The following is a 22,971-nucleotide window of genomic DNA, read 5'->3' on the forward strand; positions in this document are numbered from 1 at the left end:
TTAATTAAAGATTGAATACTCAGGGGCTGTTTAGCCGTGTATTCATAGAAATATGTAGAACACCAACTCGTTTATATTTTTTCAGATATTAAAAAAGCTAAACTTAATTTCTTCTATATATCCTACTAATATTATAAGGGATATTATAAAATAATCGCCTATCAATAAATACTCATCATTTATATTCTTTTTTACATCAAATAACTTACTTCACTACAAATAAACTAAATGTTTAACAAAACTCAAACTGCAGATAATTCGAAATTATACATCAATATGACATTACTTTTTTTCTTTATAATGCAATACAGTTAAATTTATTCTTGTACAAAAATACTACATACAAGCATTAAATACTGACTGCACAGCAAATTTTCCATATTTCATAGCTAAATAACTATCCCAGTCGCATATTAACCAGTAAGTACAACAAAACCTGTTCATCATATTTGTCTTAATTTTCAAGAAGCCATGCTCGGCAAATTTAATGATTATTATAACAAAAAAATTGTCACATTGCATTATTTCTAAAAGCAGAACAAATTAACTGAAAAATTGAAGCTAGTAACGAAAACGAATCGCTGCAAAACCGACTCCACGTAGTCTTGTTTGCCCTACCCCTAGAGTGCAATTCAAAACCGCGTAGGCGCGGAGGGGCGAGGCGGCCTGCGAGCTGAGGCGCAGGTAGTGAAAACCATCTGCGACGATAAGCTCGCATGGGACCGCCGGAGCCACGAAGCGCCGGAGCCGTGACAGAAGCCATGCTTGCTGCATGTTGCATGCTTGCTTCCATGTTGCATGCCTGCTTACATGCTGCATGCCTGCTTGCATGCTTCAGGCTTGTTTGCATGCTTCTTACAGGAAAAAAAAATATTCCAAAACTATGCCAAAAAATTATTCTGACTATAAACATTCTGAAATATGATAGTTCTGCCTTTTAATGACTACTTATGAAATGTATGCCAAAAGGAAGTACTGACAATGACTAAAAATGCACCTGCCCCAATTTTTTTTAAGAACTATATGTGCAAGCATATCATCGGACTTGCGATCCGACTCAAGTACGTGGCGCCACTGGCAGAAGCTAAAAATGTGCCTATTGGGCAAAAAAGGAAGCGTGGACGCTTATTAATAATTCAAAAAATTACAATTTTGTATCGAATTTTATATTTTTTTGCTGATCTCATTATGTGGTAATTAATAAATAGGTAATAAGATGACTGTGACTAATAAAATGCTGTTTTATTCAGAAAAAATGCTGTAAATTATATAAAAATAGAAGCTATATTTAAAAGAAAAAGAGTTAACATGTATAATGTGCATCAAAATTGTTAGCTGTGCATTGATGAAAAAGCTTTTGCTTTAGGAAAAATCGCTGTACGCTGCGATTGTAGTGTGTTTAGTGATATTTTGAGTTGAATATTTTGCTGTGCAATCAGTAATTTTGATGGGAATTCGGAATTTTATTGCATAGAAAAAGGATATTTTTTGATTTGCGTTTAAATACTACCCATATTATAAACGTGAAAGTTTGTGAGAATGTACGGACTGATTTGGTTGAAATTGGGTACGTAGATAGGTACGCGGGTGAAGCCGCGATCGGAAGCTACTACTACTATATTTTTACTCGCAAACATGTTAAGTTAGCAGTATTGTTTAATAAAATAGATCTCCTGTAAACACTCCATAGTACGTACACTGAAAAAATGTTAAGTGTGTAGAGTGACTGAATTTAACTTCTTTGTGTTAAAAAGTCCTGATAACTTAGTTTTAAGAAAGATTTTGGATCATCAAATACCCATTCAGGCACAAAATTCCATATTCCTAACTTTTCTCCATCTGGGTGCAACATTTTTCATCCCTAAAATTGTGTAATTAAATCTTACTGACGATTTTATGTAAAAAATATTTTAAGTAATCATTATTCTCAATTATCAAATGGCAAAAAGGTATTCAGATTTATATTTAACACATATTTGTTACTTATATCACTGTTCCTTCACTACTTCCTCTTCAGTCAAAATTGAATCTTATGCCCTCAGCTTTAGCCGCTTAGCCGCTTTATAAATAGCTCAAACTCTCGTTGAATAAACGTGATCACAGAAAAGTCAATTATTTATGGTTATGATACGTTGCTTTCTAATGCATTAGTTTAATGATCTTGATTGCTTGGTATTTCAGCTATATTTTCATAGATTCGATTAAAGCACACAACTAACTCTAACCAAAGAAGTAACTTTTCCCAAAACTACTCAAAGAACTGCCCTTCGTGCATCTAATAATCAATTTACTGAGGTTTACAAAAATAAAACAAAAGCAATTTCAGTTCAACGTTTATTATTACTGTAAGTTATTATTATACATCATCATTCATTATTTATTTGTAAACAGTCATTGGCTAAAAGTTCCCGGCGACCATAGTCATGGAAAATCAGTAAGTCGAACATTTAGTTACAATTGACAATATAATGAATATGAGGGACATAATTCTGTTTTACAAGGGGGTGTTTTAACCCTATAAAAATAAATTACAATCATTGTAGCTTTAGGAGGAAGGAAAGATAGCGGAGATGCCATAGGCAGGTAGGTCAAGCGCCTTCTTATAGGTCAAGTGATGTTCGGTAGGTGTGATCAGTTACTAGAACTAACGAGGTATTCAGGTTCCTTGTTCAAAACCAATCTGTTAAACATTTGTCTTGATTGATTGGTGAGTTCAGTTTGAAAAAAATGGGCAGGTTCCGTAGAAGGCTTTGTTAGGGTGGAGCTAGTATCGTTCCTCGTCCCCCGAACACCCGCTTTTTGGCGCGCTACTTTCTTTGGGAATTTTGCGTTATGACATCTCCGCTAGTCATTTGTTTCCCTTGGGTAGTTCTTACCTGGTGGCCTGAAGATTCAGGTCACAATCGTTGAGGCTCCCTTATGTTCGTGACATATCTTAACTATGTCACTTAGTACCTTTAGTTGCTACCCTTACAGATCTTTGCAGTGAAAAATATCACTTGATCTTAACAATATTTATAATACTACGGCCACAGCTTTGGTTACGTTTACAGATAAATTAAAATAGTAAAATCGTCGCTTCATTCTTTCAAATGCAATGAAATTGGTACAGTTTTCTTTTAATAACTTACTAAGTTTTCACTAAAGTCTCATCAATATTTACATTTGCATTTCACAGCTAACATATAAAATAATGATTTCAAAGTTAAGTTACACGCACATCAATATTTCTGCAGCTAATCTTTTCAAAATAACATCTCCCGTGGAGATCTTAGAACCAGAATTTTACCGGCTAAAAGTTTCTACTAGCTGCGTTCTTAATTCCAATAATTTACCAGTACAACTAAACGCAACCCGACCGTAGTACCGTGACAAGAAACAACTCATCACAATCAAAACTCCACGATTACCTTACATTAGAAAAATATTCTAGAAAATTCGTTTGTGTCGTGCTAGTCAGTTCGTTCTAGAAGTTTCCTTACTAACCGCCAGTCTTCCATGATATCTGCGTCGGGGAGCATGTAGACTACGTAAGGGGGGGACACGGTGACTTGTCTCCTGCGTCGCTTGCGACCCCACTCGGGACCACAGGACCATAAGTCCACTGTGTGACGCTCCTCTTCAAGTTTCCTGATCTTTTCTAGAATTTCTTCTTTGAGGTTCTCGTAGGCCAGCCATTTTTCGCTCTGTTGACAAGGAAAAGAAATTGGTCAGATATAATAAAACTGTGTAAATAACGTAAGGGTTTGAAGGTGCTTAAATAATACCCGGACTTGATTAATAAGGAGAGAGAGTTAACTCAGTTAGCTTTATTTACTTAACATAATGTTTTGAGATACTATATTTATATTTAAGTTTCGTATTGTCATCAAAATGAATATTTTTAACGATGATGCATCGATGACAAAGGTCATCAAGCGTCATGAATTCAAATTCGTCTTATAATAATTGAATCATTATTTATTCGATATTTACAGTAATAATATATACAACCCTTACTTAAACAGTTTTAACTGAATTTCCTATCAATCCAAAAGCACACCTAAACAAAACTCATTTCAAAGACAGCTAAAACGAAATTTTCCTATCAACAAACGAACAACCTACGTATAGTATTTATCATTCAAGCGGAGTGTCTAACCGCCACGCCTAGTCTGTGCGCTCGCGCAGGGCAATTTTCGACCAAACCGGTTTCACCACGCCATGATGAATTTACCTGACACTTTATTGAAAAAACACCGGCTTGTCTGACGGCCTTATTTTTGTGTTTTATTGCAAATTTCAATGATTTGACGCGTTTTGAATGTGGGCGTGAAGTATTGTTTGTGTTTTGGTGATTGTCCTTAGAATTAAAGGACAAAGACTCATCATGTATAGAGAATTAATTATTATTGGTGTTTCTTAGGCTGTATGTTTGCTTTATTGCATATTTATCTGCTTTAAATCAAGGAAGGTTACTAATTCCAAAGGGACCTATTTGTTTTATGATTAATTATAAACATAATATTTGTACACAGAATCGGTAGTCTTATCATAAAACACCTTATCTCTTCTTTCTTTCTATAAATCTTTACTTTTTAATGATGTTATGTTCTAAATCATTTCCGATTCGTTGGTAAAGAAACATTTTTATCGTAATCGTGATTATTTACAGAGAGTAAAAAGCCTTAAAAATTAGGTGTAGGTCTTATTTCAGAACATGATTTTGTAAACCAAATAATGGTTATGTACTGTACAGTCTCTATCTATACGTTTTAATTGTACACGAAAGGTATGCACACCTAACCGGAATTGTTTACCTAAGAGGTGTAATATTGTTACAGTTATTTTGTAGAGGATGTATTACGAAAATTGCAGTAGTTCGGTTATTGTAATTTCCTTATTTAAATTATGTACAATCTGTCTTTAACCTAGTCGTCAATTTCGGAATTTATATGTAAGTATACGTCATAAGTAATATTGAATACACGCTTGCTTGATATTTCGTTATAAACAAATTATGTATTATCCGTGTATAATGTTATAATTTTATTTACTACTCATTCTTTACAATTAAAGTCAAAGCTCTTTATTCTGTGTTCATAGGTTACAAAGGTTTACATAATATTAGGTATCACTGTGCCCTGCTCGTAAAGGGTACAGAAATAATAAGTACCTAAAGAAAGTATTTATAAACATACAACATTACAAGTTGTCGTAACAGAAAGCTCTTTTTAACAAAATTCCGAGGTATAAAATGGGGAATTTATGAATTAACTCCGACAGGCAACAATGTAAAATTTACTTTAACCTTGCTGGAGCTTAAAAGGTTACATTTTAAAACGAAGTACGGTAAAGTTCATTTAAATGAATATTATACGAGAGAGTCGCTAGTTTTCTTCTTTGAACATTTAGTGAACTCAAAGTCTTACATGAAACAAGACTACATCAAAGCTTTAGTATAATTTATTACTAAAACTACTAAACAGAGGTCAAAATATAAGTATATTGCTAAATAAAAGCCGCATCTTTCCGAGTCCCATAGTCAAAGTTACGTTCGTACGTACGCCGATATATTTAATTCTAATCTCATTTCAATTGAAATCAAATAAATACCCAATCTATAACATCAAATCACCCCACATACCAATTTAATACCATATTATCGTACGCTATGAATCCGAGACCAATATCCCGATGGGGCGCGCTCAGGTAGAGAGATCAATGGCTGGCTAATAATAATAATCTGCACATCTGTCGATGAAGGACCAAGGACCAGACTACGTTGTAAGTACATCTCGTATTTGTTTTGTAAGACAACCCTTGGAAGGTAAAAAAATAATTGTTACTAGAGGGGTAGATGTGTTAAGTTGTTTTGCAGGTATAAAAGTATTTTTACCCGTTACATGCTATACATATGAAATTGTGAGTAACTTTTGAGTTATGTTTTAAGTTTGTGAAATTCTGAGCAGAATACCTAGATAGGAATTTTATTGGTAGTTTTATGGTAGCAGTTTTATTACGTAAAACAAAGACACATGACAACACTATTGTCTGTACTCGATATCATGATAAAGTGTATGATGTCATTTGTACACCGATTTATTACTACAAAATAAAAGAATAACTACAATTTGGTGCATATTTGCATCAATAAAATGCATATCCCATTAGTCTCTTTAAAACCTAGTAATGTTTTGATTAACGCTTTTCACATAAGTATTTGGTTTTAAGCCAGTCGTTAAGACTACGGTAACCATACATAGGTCTACTAAAAAGGCTTTAAGTCACCTTTATAGAAATTACTGATTTATAGACCACTGTTTAAGGACTTTATTTAACATTTTAATTAAGTTGACTAAACGTGTTGTTACCGAGCAAGATATAGGACCGAAAATATATCATTTATACATTTTCTTTGTTGACTGAACGACTAAGTTTTACTAATATGGTTTCTACAACAGTTCTTTGTATTTCCTTTTAACACACCATTTCATGTTAAAAGATATAACAAAAGATAAAATAATACTTTTGAGTTTCTTCGGAATTCCTTTCGTTGTTCGTCATTGTCAAAAAGTTTTGAGTTACCTTTACAAAGTGTAACCTTTTGCCTTCAACGTAAAATAAGCCTTGTTTGTTACTAGTGTTATTTTAAGCCGCAATATAACATGAAACATTATTTCTCGATAGATATATTGTGGAAGATACGAGTGAGCTGAAAACCTCATTTCAGGAACTATTGCTCTAATACGGTTCAATGAATGTCTCCATTTGTTGGATTGATCGTCTGGTTACCGACATGGCTATATTTTGCTTTACTGACATAGATACATACTCGTATTTACTCATACTTATAGCAGGTATTATTTCAGGATATAAATTTCGTCACATGTAATACAGGTTTCTTACAAATAAATATAGTACAGTCAAATTAAATAAAAGCTAGACTATCCCCCACTGCGATTGCTATGAACAAAAAAAAAATCAGTTTACTAGCTATGAAAATAAAAAATATTTGAGTTAATTTGTTTCAGTATCATATCCTTCAGACATTGCATTGCAGGCCTGCATACTCGTGCATATAAATAAATCACAAAGGTCACGAGCTAACGACCGGCCCACTATTGTTTTATCGTAAATCATATTCGGACAATCGCATGATAAAAGTATTGTTCGTTCCAATCCTCTTAACGGTGGCTTTGTTCGTTTTATGTCCACTAACGTGAAAAGGTCGTTTTAATTAAAATAGTTTCGGTTATTTTAATCAAATATGTTGTAGGTAGCATTACTTACATCTTTACTATTTATATTACATTTAAAACTACCCATTCTACAGAGTTTCGGATTATAAAATTTCATGTTTAAAATGTCATTTATTTATCTTCATGACCCACCTTTCTTTGTAGTTGAATTAAAATAATTATTTAACAAGAACATAAAACAGGCAGAACCCTATATTTATCGTAAAATGATATCCTTATTACCATCAACATAAACATTATCAAGCATAACCTTAAAGTTAAAACACGCCACGCGGCCATAAACTATGTATAACGTTGTCAAGCCACGCTCCCCATATCGGTTGATTACAGCGCGTGAGCATGTGTGCGTCACGTTTCGCGTCCCGTGCGCGTACACAACATGGCGGCTGCGCGAGCGCCGTTTCCGGGAAACATCGCGCGACGACGCGCCCGCCATCTTGTTTTGGAACGCGGCAATTTGTTTTGTGACGAACAAGCTTTGGTGAATTTAGGTTTTTGGTTTTTTGATAACCATGATTATTTTGAGTCATTTTATACTTATTTTACGTGGGTATTACGAGTAAAGAAAGATGAAAACCTTAAGTTATTTTTAGGATAGGTAACTTTGTGTAGGAATACAAAGGGCTTACAAGGCTTCATGAAATATCAATATTGACTAGATCAGTTTCGCCTGGATAGACTGAAAGCTAACAATTGAGCTCAATAGACAGACAATACATATACCAATGTTTGCCAACTAATAATATAGTTAGTAATTAAGTAATTATCGCTAACAAACATTACCGAGGCATTGAGTCGTAGTTAGCTAGCTATATAATTAATGACTGCATGCATAAGTTAATAGAGAAAGTCCTAATATTGTATGTATGATGCAATATTGTCATTACGCATTGAGTATGCAGTGGGCAAATGGGAATTTGAACAGATATTTTGTCCCTAGATATGAGTAAACATGTACGTCACAAAGTTTGTGATGAAATTATTTAAAACTCTGGATAATAATTTATTAGTATTTGGGACTACATATTTCACAATTTTTGAATTCGAGAAATGATCCCAAATGATACTTCAGATCGAAGTTTTCAGCTTAATAATTCAGATGTTTTCGCACATTTACCTCTTACATGAAAAAAAAAAACTAAACCTATTCGAGTAATAAAACTAAACACGAACCTGAAAGCGGCCACAGGCCGTCGATAAATTCAATACACTCCATACAATTTCAATAGACTGTAAACTGTATTCAATATTGTAAAGCGGTCAATACTTCGCTATTCGTTGAACTCCATCTTTTATAGCCATATTTAATTTACCGACAAACTGGATTTTTTAGTTTTAGCGCGGTTGAAATAGAACTTACAGAATATTCAACCAGGCAAAAATTTTGCAGAAAACAAGAGTGTTATTTGCGTACCTAATTAGCTTACCCATTTCAGCTTAATGCCTTGATAAATATAAAAAGATTTCTGTCCAGGCTAAACCTGAGTGATTCTTTATGTACAGTCGCGTACATAAAGTCCGCTTGTATATCTACTTCTTATCAGAAAAATCCCTACTCCAATATACGAGTGATCCCACTCAGTAATGTCACATTTAGTATAGTGTGTTAACCTTAATAAATTGATTAAATATTTTCTATACTTTGTAAAAATTTATTCATTAAACTTTAATTTTATACTTTAATAATTTCCAAGATACATTTGTATACCGTAGGGGCGGGACGTAGTTGTTTAAAATTTATCGTATACCAGCCTATGACAATATTGATTTGATTTACCCTTAAGGTAACAAAGCCTTTAGAACATTTTATTTACATTCTATTTCTAGTCGACTGTGGCCGCTTCTAGTCTAACTCGCTACGTCTAAATATCATCATTATACATAATGCAACCATTATGTCCTCCAGCTGCAATGTAATACTGGTTTTCTAAGCTCAAACAAAAGTCAGGCGAAAACCGGTACCGATTGTTTAAAAGACAAGGCTCTGAAGGGTCTTGTACAAAGGTCATTCATTCATGGTCACGTGGAAACGAAGTACATGAACTTAGTTTAATCTGCTTTGAATTAATCTAGCTAGAACCTCATGTATAATGTATTTAATACGATAATCTTTGTCCCTATTTTTTTGGGAAATCATCAAATTAATCCACCCGCTGTGGGTGCAGCCTGAGGGAATGTCAGACTCATAATGACTAAAACCCACTATGTTCTTTCTTAAACCCTATATGTACCAGGGCTGCGGTAACTCTCGAACAATCCCGCAGCACCGGTGGGATAATTTTCGTCCTTATATCCTTACTATACAACCTAGAAAATACAACCAAACCAGACAGACACGACAAGAATCGATACTCGATACTACAGCGATTCTACTCAATCGATATGACAAAATATCGAGTCGGAATTAAGGTAATTCGCGCCGTGTCCACGTGTCTGTACAATACGTGACGTCATAGACAAACAGACGACATTGCGATATACATATATATTTACGACGCAAGTAAGGCCATTGTTTGTATTACATTACGAGTTAGACAATATTTTGGAAGGTCGTTCTGCTGGCTAGTTGTCTTGTAGAGCTTACTGAATATTAATTACCTAATATTTCGGTTAAATGTCACTACCTAGAGTTTTACTACAAGTTGGTTTCTTTTGTTATCATTATACTATGACTACGTTTCTATTAAATGTATTTGTAGCTAAAACTGTGTCCGTATCCATAAAATGCAATCATGAAAGCATAAAAACAGATAGACACAAATCAAATCAAATCGAAAATATTTATTTGTCAGAATATGGTACAATAGATGGTACAAATTTCTGGTTCCAACATATCCTGCCATACTATGGCGTACAAAATATGTATAATAAAATTACATTATATTATTATTGTAATTATGTCATTTTTGTATATTATATAGCATGTATAGTCAAATATATTTATTTATTGTGTCACTAGCGATTGATCCTCTAAGTATTCTTTGATACTCTAGTAATTTTTTTCTAATAACAAGTCTAAATAGCACTCTTAAATAATAACGATGGTAAATCTTGGATATTGCATCTCTCTATCGCTCTAAGGTTTGCTGTTAGAGAACCCAGTTCTGGGTTAAGCTCGCCTTTGTACATGTCTTCTCTGTGTTGTGTGTGTTTTTTTTAATATGTTTTTGTGTACAATAAAGAATAATAATATTATTTGGCAAGTGGTTGTATATAGTTATTGCCATGCAGTAAATATTTCTTTTATATAATACTAGCTTTTGCCCGCGGCTTCGCTCCCGTCAATTGACTCTTCTACTTAACCCTATTTTTTTTTCATAAGAACCTTCTCCTGACAATAACAAACACAACAAAAAAGAATTAGCCAAATTGGTCCAGGCGTTGTTGAGTTATGCGCTTACCAACACATTTTGCGATTCATTTTTATATTATAGATTAATTTTATTTGGGGTAATTTCAATTTGTCTTTGTGTCGTACTTTACTATTTGTTTTGTAGTGTTTTTTTTTCAAATAGATCATAATTGTTTTTAACAAACATGCATGTTTCAAATATATAAAGACATGGTAAAGACAGTATTTTACGTTTTTGGAACTGAGGTTTACAGCACAGAGAATGTGCTATTAAAAAACCCACTCACACGTGTCATGAAATAACATGTAATGTATCCTAGCTTTTCCAAAGTCAGATTTTGTAATATAAACAAATACACGAAAAGCGAAAATAAAAAAATATTACAATCGTTTTTCTTTATCAGCCAGCATAGTGATTCTCAACTTAACTCTTAAACACAACAAGAACCTCAATAATTTATTTTTTCCCTTGCAGCTTATCCTTAGAAACGCTAATATCTAGACACACGGCAGTGTGTCCGCCAAGTTCGAGCAAAAAAGCGACACACCGGCCGTGGGTTATATTACACGAACCATTTCGGGCCAAATTCGACCCCCCTGTAACTCAAAATCTATTTTATTTACGCATATCAAATTTCTAGTATCTGTTGAGACCCCCTCACTTATCTAAAATACAAAATTTCATTAATATACCTATTGTAGGTCTTGAGATATTGACGTCAGAAAATCGCTATTTTTACTATACACTCACTGACTGACTGACTGACTCACTCATCAAAAACTTAGACCACTTCCAATGGTCGTATTGACTTGAAATTTGGCATGGAGGTAGGTCTCTATGTCAAGGTAAAGGGAAAAATCTGAAAATGGCCAAGTGTGAGTCGGTTTCAAAATAATGTAGGTGTTTTATACCCGGTGAAAATTTATACCCCTAAGGCCCGGTTGTTCGTACGTTACGGTAAAGTTAAAGTTTTACCGTTGTCAATTTTGACCACGGTTAATTTGACATTTTTATTATGAAATTTTAACGTTCAACAACGCTTTTTGAATTTAAACCCTGTTAATTTTACTGTAACTAGAATTTAACCCTAACCTTGACGTAACTGAGCTTCGAACAACCGGGCCTCAGGAACTAAAACGAACTAAATTTATCTATATTTATATAATATATCTTCGAATGGTCGTATCGATCTGAAATTCGTTACAAAGGTTTGTATTTAGTCAAAGTAAAGTAAAAATCTGAAAACTGCCAAGTGTGAATCACTTTCGAAAATAACGAATGTGTAACTTTGATCCACGAACATAATGTATGATAACATGTCATGTCAGTCAGTTGGTAAATCTAGTCCATTTAGTTAATCTAGTTCATTTCTTTGTAAGAAACATAGTGCATATTAAAAAATCTGAAAGATAGTATAAATGAGACATTTCTTTAACCAACTTCACCATAAGAAAAAAATAAAATAAACAACCTTACAAAAATAAATGAAATCCCACCCAAAACAAAAATGTGAAAGACTGCCAAGTTCGATAATATGGGAATGCTTCGCCTATAAAAGAAGTGAGATCTGAATAAGTACCAAGTTCCATACACATACCTCAGTTAAAATAGTTACTTTTTAATGATGTTACTTGGGGTTTAGTGTAACATTGAAGCAAATACGTTTAAGTATTCAAAGTGCCGCAAAACTTAATGGGTTCCGTTGCTAAATGTAGACGGCTCATGTCTTAATCTTCAGTTTATTGGATACTTGAACCAATGTGATAGATAGTTCAATAGCTATCTGTACTTATTATTATTAATATAAAGCTGAAGTTTGTTTGTTTGCTTGTACGCGCTAATCACTGGAACTACTGGTCTGATTCGAAAAAAATCTTTCAGTTTTAGATAGCCCAGTAATGCCTTCCGCGATCGGTATGCTTTCATTCATTTATAAGGATTTGTGCAGTTCTTACGGGCTTGCGGATGTAACGGCTGGCACTAGCGAGTTTCGTTATAAATTGAAATTAAGTATAAGGTTTACAGTTTATTATCTATTGTTTCTAAATTCCAATTCAAGAAGTTATATTATGTGTTCTGTTGCTTATATCATCATCCTTAGATGTGTAACCATATCAATAGGAATGTCTTAACTAAAAACACCACAATATACTATTTTGTCACAGCTTTTCCTTAAAGCATTCCTTCTTTAGAACAATAAAAATAAATAAAAGATTTGTCAAAAACAAAATGACCCTTTGGGTTTTTCTTCTCCCAAAGAATGTGTCTAATGAATTCCGTATCCTGATGTCATCACCAAATCGTTGTTTTCCTCAGAAGATTGCATGATGCATCGTATGATTCACAAAATAATGGATTTTCGCCGGACATCCGAAGTCTTTTGTATAGTCTTGGGATGACTCATGGGGTTTTTTAGTCAATCCCCTTGTTTGTGATGTCATGGGATGAAGATAATGGATGAAAGGAGATGGAATTGAATAATTGCGTATTAGGGTTACGGTTTTGTTAAGTGTTTTTACTGACTTTATGGCAAAAGCATTGTTGAAATAAAATTAGGCTGGTAATTCTTTAAGTTCAATTTTATTTAAACATGAATCTCCTCGGTGCAACTTAAGAATATAGACTGTTTTTTTGTTATATTTCAGGTCGTTTATGTGAATTATAGATTTGGACCTATTGGGAGAAATTGTCATCTTTGCAAGTTTACTTTATCAGAATTCAATGTTTTTAGTTAGGTTAAGCGTCACATTCTGTTTTAGTTTCGAGCCTACGTTCTATTGAAATAGTTGATGGCATAATTTTAGCTTAGCAAGTCATAAGTTCATAACTCTGTTGAAAGTACATAAATTATAAAAATACATCTGATTCTTTCCTAAGAAACTGTCTTAAATCTGTATTAGTGAAATAGTAAAAATGTACATCACCGCCGAAAACTAAAGATTTTATTATTCTCAACGTAATTGAAGCAAGCAATAAAATGACTTGTTCCTACGTCACGGTGCCTTGAGTCAAAGGTCATATGACAGCCGACGTCCACACAATGTTAGTAAATAATGACCTTTGTTTTATATTAGCGCTCCGTCATACATACATATTTATGATTGATTCACTTCGCACCTGAGCTTATGAGTTCATGAGTGGACTGAAATAGGTGTGTTTAGGCTTTATCTTTAAATAAGTAATATTTTATACTGATCTCGTCTAGAGATGTCGTTTTAAGCAGTGTTTAATTCTTAATTTGGTCATTGTGGGATAAAGTTTAGAATCCGATAAAATTTTCTGTATAGTAGTAGATATTTCTAGGTACGTTGAAATTTTTGCTAGCTAGTAGACTTGGCAATTTGAAAAGAAAAACAGCAGCTTAAATTCTTACAGATACGGGATAGCGTTGCAAATGTTGGTAACTAGTTTGAGAAGAGTTTCAACTAAATTGTGTGAAGATGACGATGTCCATAAACCATTGTTTATAACAATATTCCAATCGCACGAGAAACAATGTGATCTTGGCGCTTATCTGTCAGTTATCGGGTGCCACACGTGACTCCACTTATCTTATGAATAAACGAGTATATTGTCGTCATTTTCAACGACATTTTGTATTGACAATGTATGTGAGGTTTTCGAATGAAATATCTTGTAAAGAGGTTTTGAAATTATATAATATTTATGACTTTTATTTATACTTATAGAGGTATTATAAAGATGAAGAGTTTTACAGGTTTGTTTGCTTGAATGCGCAAATCTCATGGAAGTTTTGGTCCGATTTTTTAAATTATTTCAGGTTTATGTAGCCCATACAATTGTGGAAGGATTTAGGCTACTTTTAATACCTATGGGTGTCCTAAGTGTTCTTAGTTTTCACGGGAAGTGGAGGAAACTGGTAGAAGAAGTTAGTCATGTATAAACGGCAAGGATCTTTTGAGCTGTCCCATTGGCTGACGAGGTTTATGTTCTGCACCTGATGATATTCAGACAGTTCGATTGGAAGTCCAGTTGAAAATCAGCAGTGGTTCTTGTATTTATATTAAGTTGAAAAATATATCGACACGGAACTTCGTCAATTTATATGTATTGTCAAAGTTATTTACCGTGGTATACTTCCAAAAGTGGGTTTTATCGTTTGACCATCGCGACCCAATTTCAAAATGTCAAGGCTTTTCTTTTGATCTGGGTAAACTTTACTAAATTGGAGATGCATGCTTTTGGCAAGGAACAATATTTTTAGATTGTAATACTGTTTGTTGACAAGATTGTTTGAAAGATTAATTTATAAGTAAAAGACTTTCCGAAATAAATTGCAATGAAGGTTAATTACACAGAATTTAAAGGGATGAATTGACCTGTGATATGCCTAAAGGTTTGTACGTTTGTTTATACCTACGTAGCAAAGTATTTATACTACATTTATTATATCAACCACAAGGTTTGAGCAATGCAATTGGCGGCTGTATTTGATTTCGAAATACCTATGTATGTACTTGTTTTTTGTTGTATTCACAGGTTAACATTATATTTAATGTTACTTATTAACATAATTTGGTACGAAGCACATTTTATAAATAAACTTTATATAATTATAATTAGAAGTAAATCATATTCTCTGGCAAGTTTAACTCCACTACACATAAATAAACGATTTTAGATGAGTACATAGCCTTTACACCAAAACCATTATATTGAAATTAAATCATGTCTTTACAAAAAAAAACCCTAAGTCGTATTTTTTTTCCAAAAGTTTAAACCTTATAAACAAATATAATATACTCCTTAAATATAAAATCAATAAGAAATATAGTCGAAATATACATTATATACAAGTATACATATGTATAAGTAGTACATATTCCATTTCGTAGCACATTTGGTGCTACGAAGCTGCTACGCGCTACGAGGTCACTGATCGATTGGAAAACAGACAACAAAGTCCAGAATCCACTTTTTACGTTCGTCCACGGTGAAAGAGTGCCTATCTTTTAATTTCGCAATCCCATTTAAATATAGAACTTATTCACTAAGAAATAAAGATCAAAATCATTAATCTACATTTTTGTACGTACTGAGTTTACGTACCGGGCAATCTTTTTGAAAATGAAAGGTATATCTTTTATTATGAACTACGAGAGGCAAAAACATTTATCATCATTAAAAAGGAAAATTTTGTTTTGTACGCTTTCATTTTATAAGTCGTAATCACAATGGGAACGTTCGTTCTTTTAATATTTTGTGTCCAGTATAAGTTGAGCTTTGCCTTCTTATGAAATATATGTTATTGTGTGCCAACATACTCTGGATATGTTACTAAAATTTTATTTCTTTGTGAATATCTCTGCTGATGAGTACTAAGGTACTTTTCTGGTATGTGCTTTCGTAATAGTTACCTTATAAAATAAAATGAACGGATATTTTACACTCATTTTTTTAAGTTTTTCTCTCTGATCTCAGTTTTCTTACTGAGTGGATCATTTACCATATTTTAATGATATTCAGAGGAATTACATTTCATCTACTTATTTATTGAGCTAAACAAGCGTTGCGTTTAGATTTTTAGAACCAACAATAATTTATGGGTCCAAGAGAGACATACTTTTTAGTCGGAGAAAATTTACGTTTCCCTTGGGACCTGGGAGAATTGAAGTTACAAACAAATCGCAGAGAATCCTTCTTTGAAGGTAATCTTATAGGAAGGTATATTCTCATCTACCGCGGCCCTGGTACATAAAGGGCTTAAGAAGGAACATGGTGGGTTTTAGTCAGTATGAATCTGACACTAACTCCTGCATCCACAGCGCGAGGGGTCATTTAATGATTTCCTTTCAAAAACGAAGTATATTTTCAGCCCAAGGCTATTGACAATATACCAATGTATTACATACAGTTATATATTCAATTGATATTTAGCAAGGATTAAGATAAGCTTATCAGTGATTATGGCAGATAAGCCTGTTTTGCAGATATATTGATATAATACCAGATTATTGTTGATTGTTTATCTTGGCGGAAATTACGCAGTTCGAATGCCTTGCCTGTTTGCAAATATTTTGGAGTTTGATTTCAGTATAGTTAAATATACAGCCAAATCACACCATTTTCCATCTGCCTAGCCTTTTCGGTTGGGAAAATGATGCGTATGGTGGGGTTGGCTTCTAGTCAAACCCCATGAGCTACCGGAGTACCAATGCTTTACAAGCAGCGACTATCTATCTGACCTCCTCAACCCAGTTACCCGGGCAACCCAATAAGTACCCCTGGTAAGACTTTCTGGCTTCTGACTACCCGTAATGACTGCCAAATATGTTAAAAAGCCTTTTTTAAGTTATTACAATTACACCTTTACTGTCTAAGGATTAAATGTTGGCAGCCATAGAGATCTACAAACTGCAAATTATTATCATTAATCAAAATGTAATTAACATAAATAAATCATTATTCTAAAACGGATAAATGCAAATATATAAGTAATTGAGTACACTTTGAGATAACTCGTTTCTTGTTTTGTTTAGGTATATCTTGATGATTTTCTCTAATTAATACCTCTATAATCGTTTTCTAAGTGAGCTATGATTTATCTTCAGCTTTGTAACATGATGTAAGTACGTATAAATGTTTCCACGTCACAACCTGCAATGCGGTCATCAATGCTTGATAAATACTTAAATGAGATATACAGTAGCTGCAATACTAAACATAAATATCTTGTTATAGTTTGAAATACATTTTTTATTGTAAAAATGTTTTAATTTTTAATCTTTATTAACATTACAGTTCACTTTTTTGTAGATTCCCTAAAGCGTATATGTATTTTTAAATCTTGTTTTTAATCCCTTTTGTAAATACCACTTTATTTTGTATCAGCGGTTATTTCCATTTATTTATATGAAACCGAATTTATCCTATTTCGTATATGATTTTCGTATTTAAAAGGCAAATATTGCTTATTTATCTTTCTGTAACTTCAACATTCGTTAGATATACCTAATAACAACCAAATACATCCTTCACATAAACAGGACTTATTTGTAAGCATTACAAGCCACACGCACCCAAGGATGGATTATGTACAAGGCATTTCGAAATTATACAAATAATGCAAAGAGGAGAAAACATGTGAAATAGGACTGAAAATAATCAATACCATTCCTAATTTTACTTCCCTTAAGAAAAACACCACTTTTATGCAATATCAATGTCTGTAAATCATTCACCTATAAACTCTAAATTCCCCTAATTTAAATCGATACCGCAAAATCCCCAAACGCTAGAACAAAAACTAGCTCCTTGAGAAATATCGAGCGCATTCGGTTTCGCCTCATTTCAGTACATAATCCTTATATACTGAGTACGTCACGATCCCGCGTTGCCGTCATGCGCAGAACGACGATCGATTTCTGACTTTGCTTGTATACTAATGTATTTCTGTTCTAAGACCTTTTTTCGGTAATCATTGAAAATATATACCTAAGTATAGTTTTTTTATGTATTTTAGTTTTTGGATGTTTCACAATGATATGATAGAGATTGAAGTGAAGCATGTATTTATTAAATGCATTCAATATTAGACTAAATAGAATTCATGAATTCATTTTACGAAAATGAATAAAAAGAATACGTTATTTTTTGAAACTGTTATACATTTTCAAAAAGTATATAAGTTTAACATTAGATTCGTACGTATATTTATAAAAAGTTATTAGGCCTCGTTTCTTGCGGTTTATATGTACTTAAATAATGCATATATTTTCATACATCATTGATCCATTTACAACAACTTAGTTGAAGAAGGCAAGCTCATCTCATACGGAGAAGTTAAGAGTGAATATTGATCGCCACTTTTGCTTGGTTGGTGATTTCAGACTTTCTTAGTCTAGGTTTCTTTTAGCATTAGATACTGTGATTCTAAATAAGGTAAAATAACTCAAGAGATGTAAGAGGTAATTTAAATACCATGCTGAGCACGTTGGTATATTTACTAAGGTATTTTTTATATATTTTTCAATATTTTTACGTAAGTATTTGGAAGGCCAAAATAACGATTTCTATAATTATATTTGTAACTTATACAACTATTTCTTTGGACAATACAATGCAACAATCAATATTAACAATCTAATCCATATACTTCAATGTATGTACGCGTACAACTTAAATAAAAATCAATAACCGAGAATCATAAATAACCGATTGGTTCATGAGAAAAAGGAATAAAAAGTGCTTTGATGTGACCCGGATTGAATGCCGTCAAGTGTATATAACGTTCATGTACAGTTTCCGACCGATCGCGTATCTATAAAGAAGGTCGGCTATAACCCTTTTCTCAGGCTATATTTATTTGTGGCCAGTGCTCAGGTAGACGACTCTTGGTGTTGTTTTAACGTAACTGTCGAAGGACTTGTGAGAATTTGTATGAAAATAATCTAGATAGGAAGTTGTGAAGTATGTGAAATAAGGAAATAAAGAAATAAATATGTATTCAGTAATACGAATGAGTAAGGTACACGATACGATATTATAAGAATTGAGCACTAAAAACTACACAAATTCAGAGGTTTATGATTTTTGGTCACTTTATTGTCAATGAAATAGGAGAAGGATATATTTTGTTGGTAATTAAGTTATTGTAATTTGCGACATTCTCACATTCTGTCATATTTACATATATTAATGAAAATGGGAGCAATATGAATGTAAAACAATCCTCATTTCCCTACATTAAACATGTAAAAAGTCATTATTTTGACAGATAAAAGGGAGAAAATGAAAATACACGAGCATGCAGCCGTTTCCACAATACGTGGGAATATTCATTCGTCATTAAAACGGCACAAAGTGCTACTTTGTAGTATTGTTTGTATTCCCGTGTGCGAGCAGGAAATATAAATATTCAGTGTTTTTGCAACACAGCCAATAATATGGCGGCTAATAATAGAATGAACTCCACCTTGCAGGCGCGTGTAAAAACCGTATGCATCGGAGTCATTATTTGTACGGTTTTTAAAAGTAATTTGTTATCCAGTTTAGATATATGTAGACTGGTATCTTAAAAAAACATATCATTTTTCGAGAAGAATTTTTGCCTATGTATTCTAGTTCAATCAATGGTAACAAAACGACTACAGAGGTTGAATAAGTACGGATTTTGTAGTTGCTTCTAAGGACGAATATCAAAAAATAATTCAAACGTGAAAAACAAGTACTTTTCTTCCCTGATATTTTATATCTTGGGCTTGTATTTTAACTTTACAAGGACTTTAGGAACTTGATTTTCATTGTAGTTTTTCCAATTATTTTATTGTCTGAAAATATGATTATACTAACTAAATTGAGAGTTTTGTAAATAAGACGATGAGTTTTATTTCTGAAGAAGTACACAATATTCCGAGAAACCTTCACGAAAACTCTACAGTCACCAATACGAGGGTGGGATACCAAGTATAGTTCAGTTAAGCTACTTGGTGTCGTGAAGACCATCGTTCATGTATTAAAACTCTGATCTATAGATCGATAACCGTAACTGGTACATTTTTGTGTAGGTATAACGAGAGTAGGACTGGTTTTCAGGTTGCCTGTAGCGAGAGTGTTGGAGTCTTATAGGAAAAGTCAAGAATGATATCCTTTACAATACAGAAAAACTGGCGGTATATACCTATATCAACTTCAAATTAAAGTAATTCAATATTTTTACCCACTGACATATAAAAGTCGGAGGTTTAGAGGTTTAAAGGGTGGATTGTAAAAAAAACCATGGTTCTTCAGAATTTCATGTAGGACATTTACATTTGAACCAAAGCCAAGGTCAAGGTTACTCTAGCTAGTCTGACTAGGCCTGGGGGTGTCGTTAGAGATTCCCCTAAGCACTTAGTACATAATGAACGTCGTTATTCACAGAATTAAAACTTGTTAATTGCAGTACTTTTTAAAAGATAGCTAATTAGTGGTTTTATAGCCAGTATTTCTAGGTATTAGTAATTAAAGTTAACTGCTACGTTTACTTTGGTTAGTGTCCACTTGGTTTAGATATGTTTGAAACCGTGAGGGCACTTTTAGGAGTATACCTATTCCCATTCGTATAGACGTTCTGTCTACATTGTTTATTTTATAGACAATAGGTAAATACATTAGTTTTAAGTATAAATAATTTATGTGTAGTTAAGGTACATTTATCGCATTGGGGTAACCTGTGATGGTTAATGTACGTTGGTAAATAAATAAACAAATACATATATGGATTCTCTCGCAACGGAAGGAATAAAATCTTCAGTAACCACTCGGTGGCGATAAGTGGGATGTTACTGCCCCAGACTATAAACCTTACCTATACCTTTTCAGCGTACCTCTACAACTGGATCAAATAAATGTTTTTAAAACATTTTATTTCCCTTGAAGTTCTTTAGATAAATTAATTAATTTTCCAAATTCATAATTTCCAACCGAAATAGTTTTTGAACATAAATAAGGTACGATGAAACTGACCTGTAAATCTGTGAAGTCGGTAGAAGAAAACTAATTTCGCTGAAACTTGACGACCTCGTAAAGCAGGCATTAAATTATATTCAGGTTTTAATGTTTTTGTTTTCGTTTCCCGTTAATATAATATAAACTTATTTTTGTTTTTCCGTAGGCGAGCTTTAATGTTTATTTATTCGATGCGTGCAAAATAAAAATAAATCGTTATTAAAGACTGTTTGTGGCAGAAGCGGATCAGTACTTATGGGTATAAAATATAGAAATGAAAGCTGTTTAAAACAACGAATTATCTACTACACACGTAATAAATTGCTTATATTACGGTACATACTCGTACCTTAATTTGTTTTTTTTTTCATTAATAAAATTTTTACGACGTTTACTTTAGGTATAAAATTGTTTCCTTAACTATGTAGTTATCTTTTATTAACAAAAACTACATTGATTGATATTCCTGGGAGGTTTTAATTCATTTATATTTTTAGTCCGTTTTACTCTGAAATCTTTTTTAATCAGATGTAAATTAAAAGTTCCAAAATGCGTATTTTGTGTAGATAAACTGCAGTGCTATTTGTTTGTGTTGCATCTCCCAGCTAGATGCAATCGGGCCGTGCATTACAGTGAAACAAATTGGATAAACTGCCAGCGGAATGAGACTTTCAGTGGAAGTCGGCTCTGCGCTTTGTAAAGTCAGCCTTAGAGGTATATTTGGTTTTAGAAATGTATTTACTTTTTCATTTATATTAATAGTATAAAGTCTTAATATTTAATTGTATGTTTGATTTCATAAACAAATTTTTCGTTTTGAAAAGATATTTCAGTATTTGGTGACCGGGATATTATCTTCATCGGGATTTAATAATACTGGATAACACAATTGCCAGTTTCATTGGCACAGATACCAAATTTATTATACCGTGTGATGAATGCCAACATAAATATTTTAAACATCAAAGTCATTGCTTGTTAAAAATGCTTATTTAAAAACATACAGCCTGGAGTAACGGATAACTGCTGCTTAACATGGAGTTCCGAGAGCTAACATATTTACATATGGTGCACAGTCACAGGTATATAAAACGTACTGTGATAATAGATAAGTGTTGCCTACCGAACCTTTTGGAAGAAACTTTCGTGATGTTAATGTGTACTTTGAATATAATTTATGTAAATCTGATTCTGCTAGGCCGACATGAATTGGGCGCGAAAGGTTACAACGCTTCTTCTTGGCAAATACGCCTGCAAAATAATGTGTTTTCCCAGCTCACCCTGACTCCATCTAGAGGATGATACTCTATATCTTCTAGTACCTAATTCACTCCTTCTTGTTTTTGTGTTTCCACATAGCTATGTATATTGCAGTATTCCAATAGAGTCGTTGAACTCTTTTCTACTCTGAATTGGGGAGAAGGCGGGACTCCCTTTTTTGGTTTTTACTACAATTACTAATTTCATCGACATCATTTTTTATGAAACCCATTATTATCCTGTCCTTATCCCAATTATATTCGGCGCAGCGTGTTTTGCTCTTAAATACTCTTATATTGATTGCTTTTTGTAGAACATATTGTTGGAATAGCCAATTTTCCTGCATTTCATGTTCAACTTTTTAACATTATCTAACTAACTCATAAGGTTATACATATCATTACAGGCTTTACAAGTGTCAGTGATGTATTTGAAATGCACAATAATATCGCATGATTTTGTATGCAATTATCTAAAATATTATTGTAAAAGTCCTTTCATATACACTTTACTAGCACACTACACAGTTTTCAAATATTTGCCAACATATTTCGCTTTAATTAGCAAATTGGTCTGTTTGTAGCGAGCGAATAGTGTACCTATACGAAAATGTTACAATTTGTTTACTTCGCCTTACTTTACGGCGTTGAGCAAGGCTTGAGACTAGT

General features: G+C 33.1%; 1 protein-coding gene across 1 annotated transcript in view; it reads right to left on the reverse strand.

The window, feature by feature from the left end:
* Nucleotides 1–2,320: 2,320 nt before the first annotated feature.
* Nucleotides 2,321–22,971, reverse strand: part of LOC110381002 (breast cancer metastasis-suppressor 1-like protein) — an 85,508-nt gene continuing 64,857 nt past the window's right edge. The window contains exon 4 of the mRNA XM_064038608.1: nucleotides 2,321–3,686. Within this exon, the coding sequence (XP_063894678.1) occupies nucleotides 3,453–3,686 (234 nt within the window). The 3' untranslated portion in view covers nucleotides 2,321–3,452. The remainder of the gene's footprint in view (nucleotides 3,687–22,971) is intronic.

Source organism: Helicoverpa armigera, chromosome 16 (assembly GCF_030705265.1).
Source record: "Helicoverpa armigera isolate CAAS_96S chromosome 16, ASM3070526v1, whole genome shotgun sequence".
Lineage (NCBI taxonomy): Eukaryota > Metazoa > Arthropoda > Insecta > Lepidoptera > Noctuidae > Helicoverpa > Helicoverpa armigera.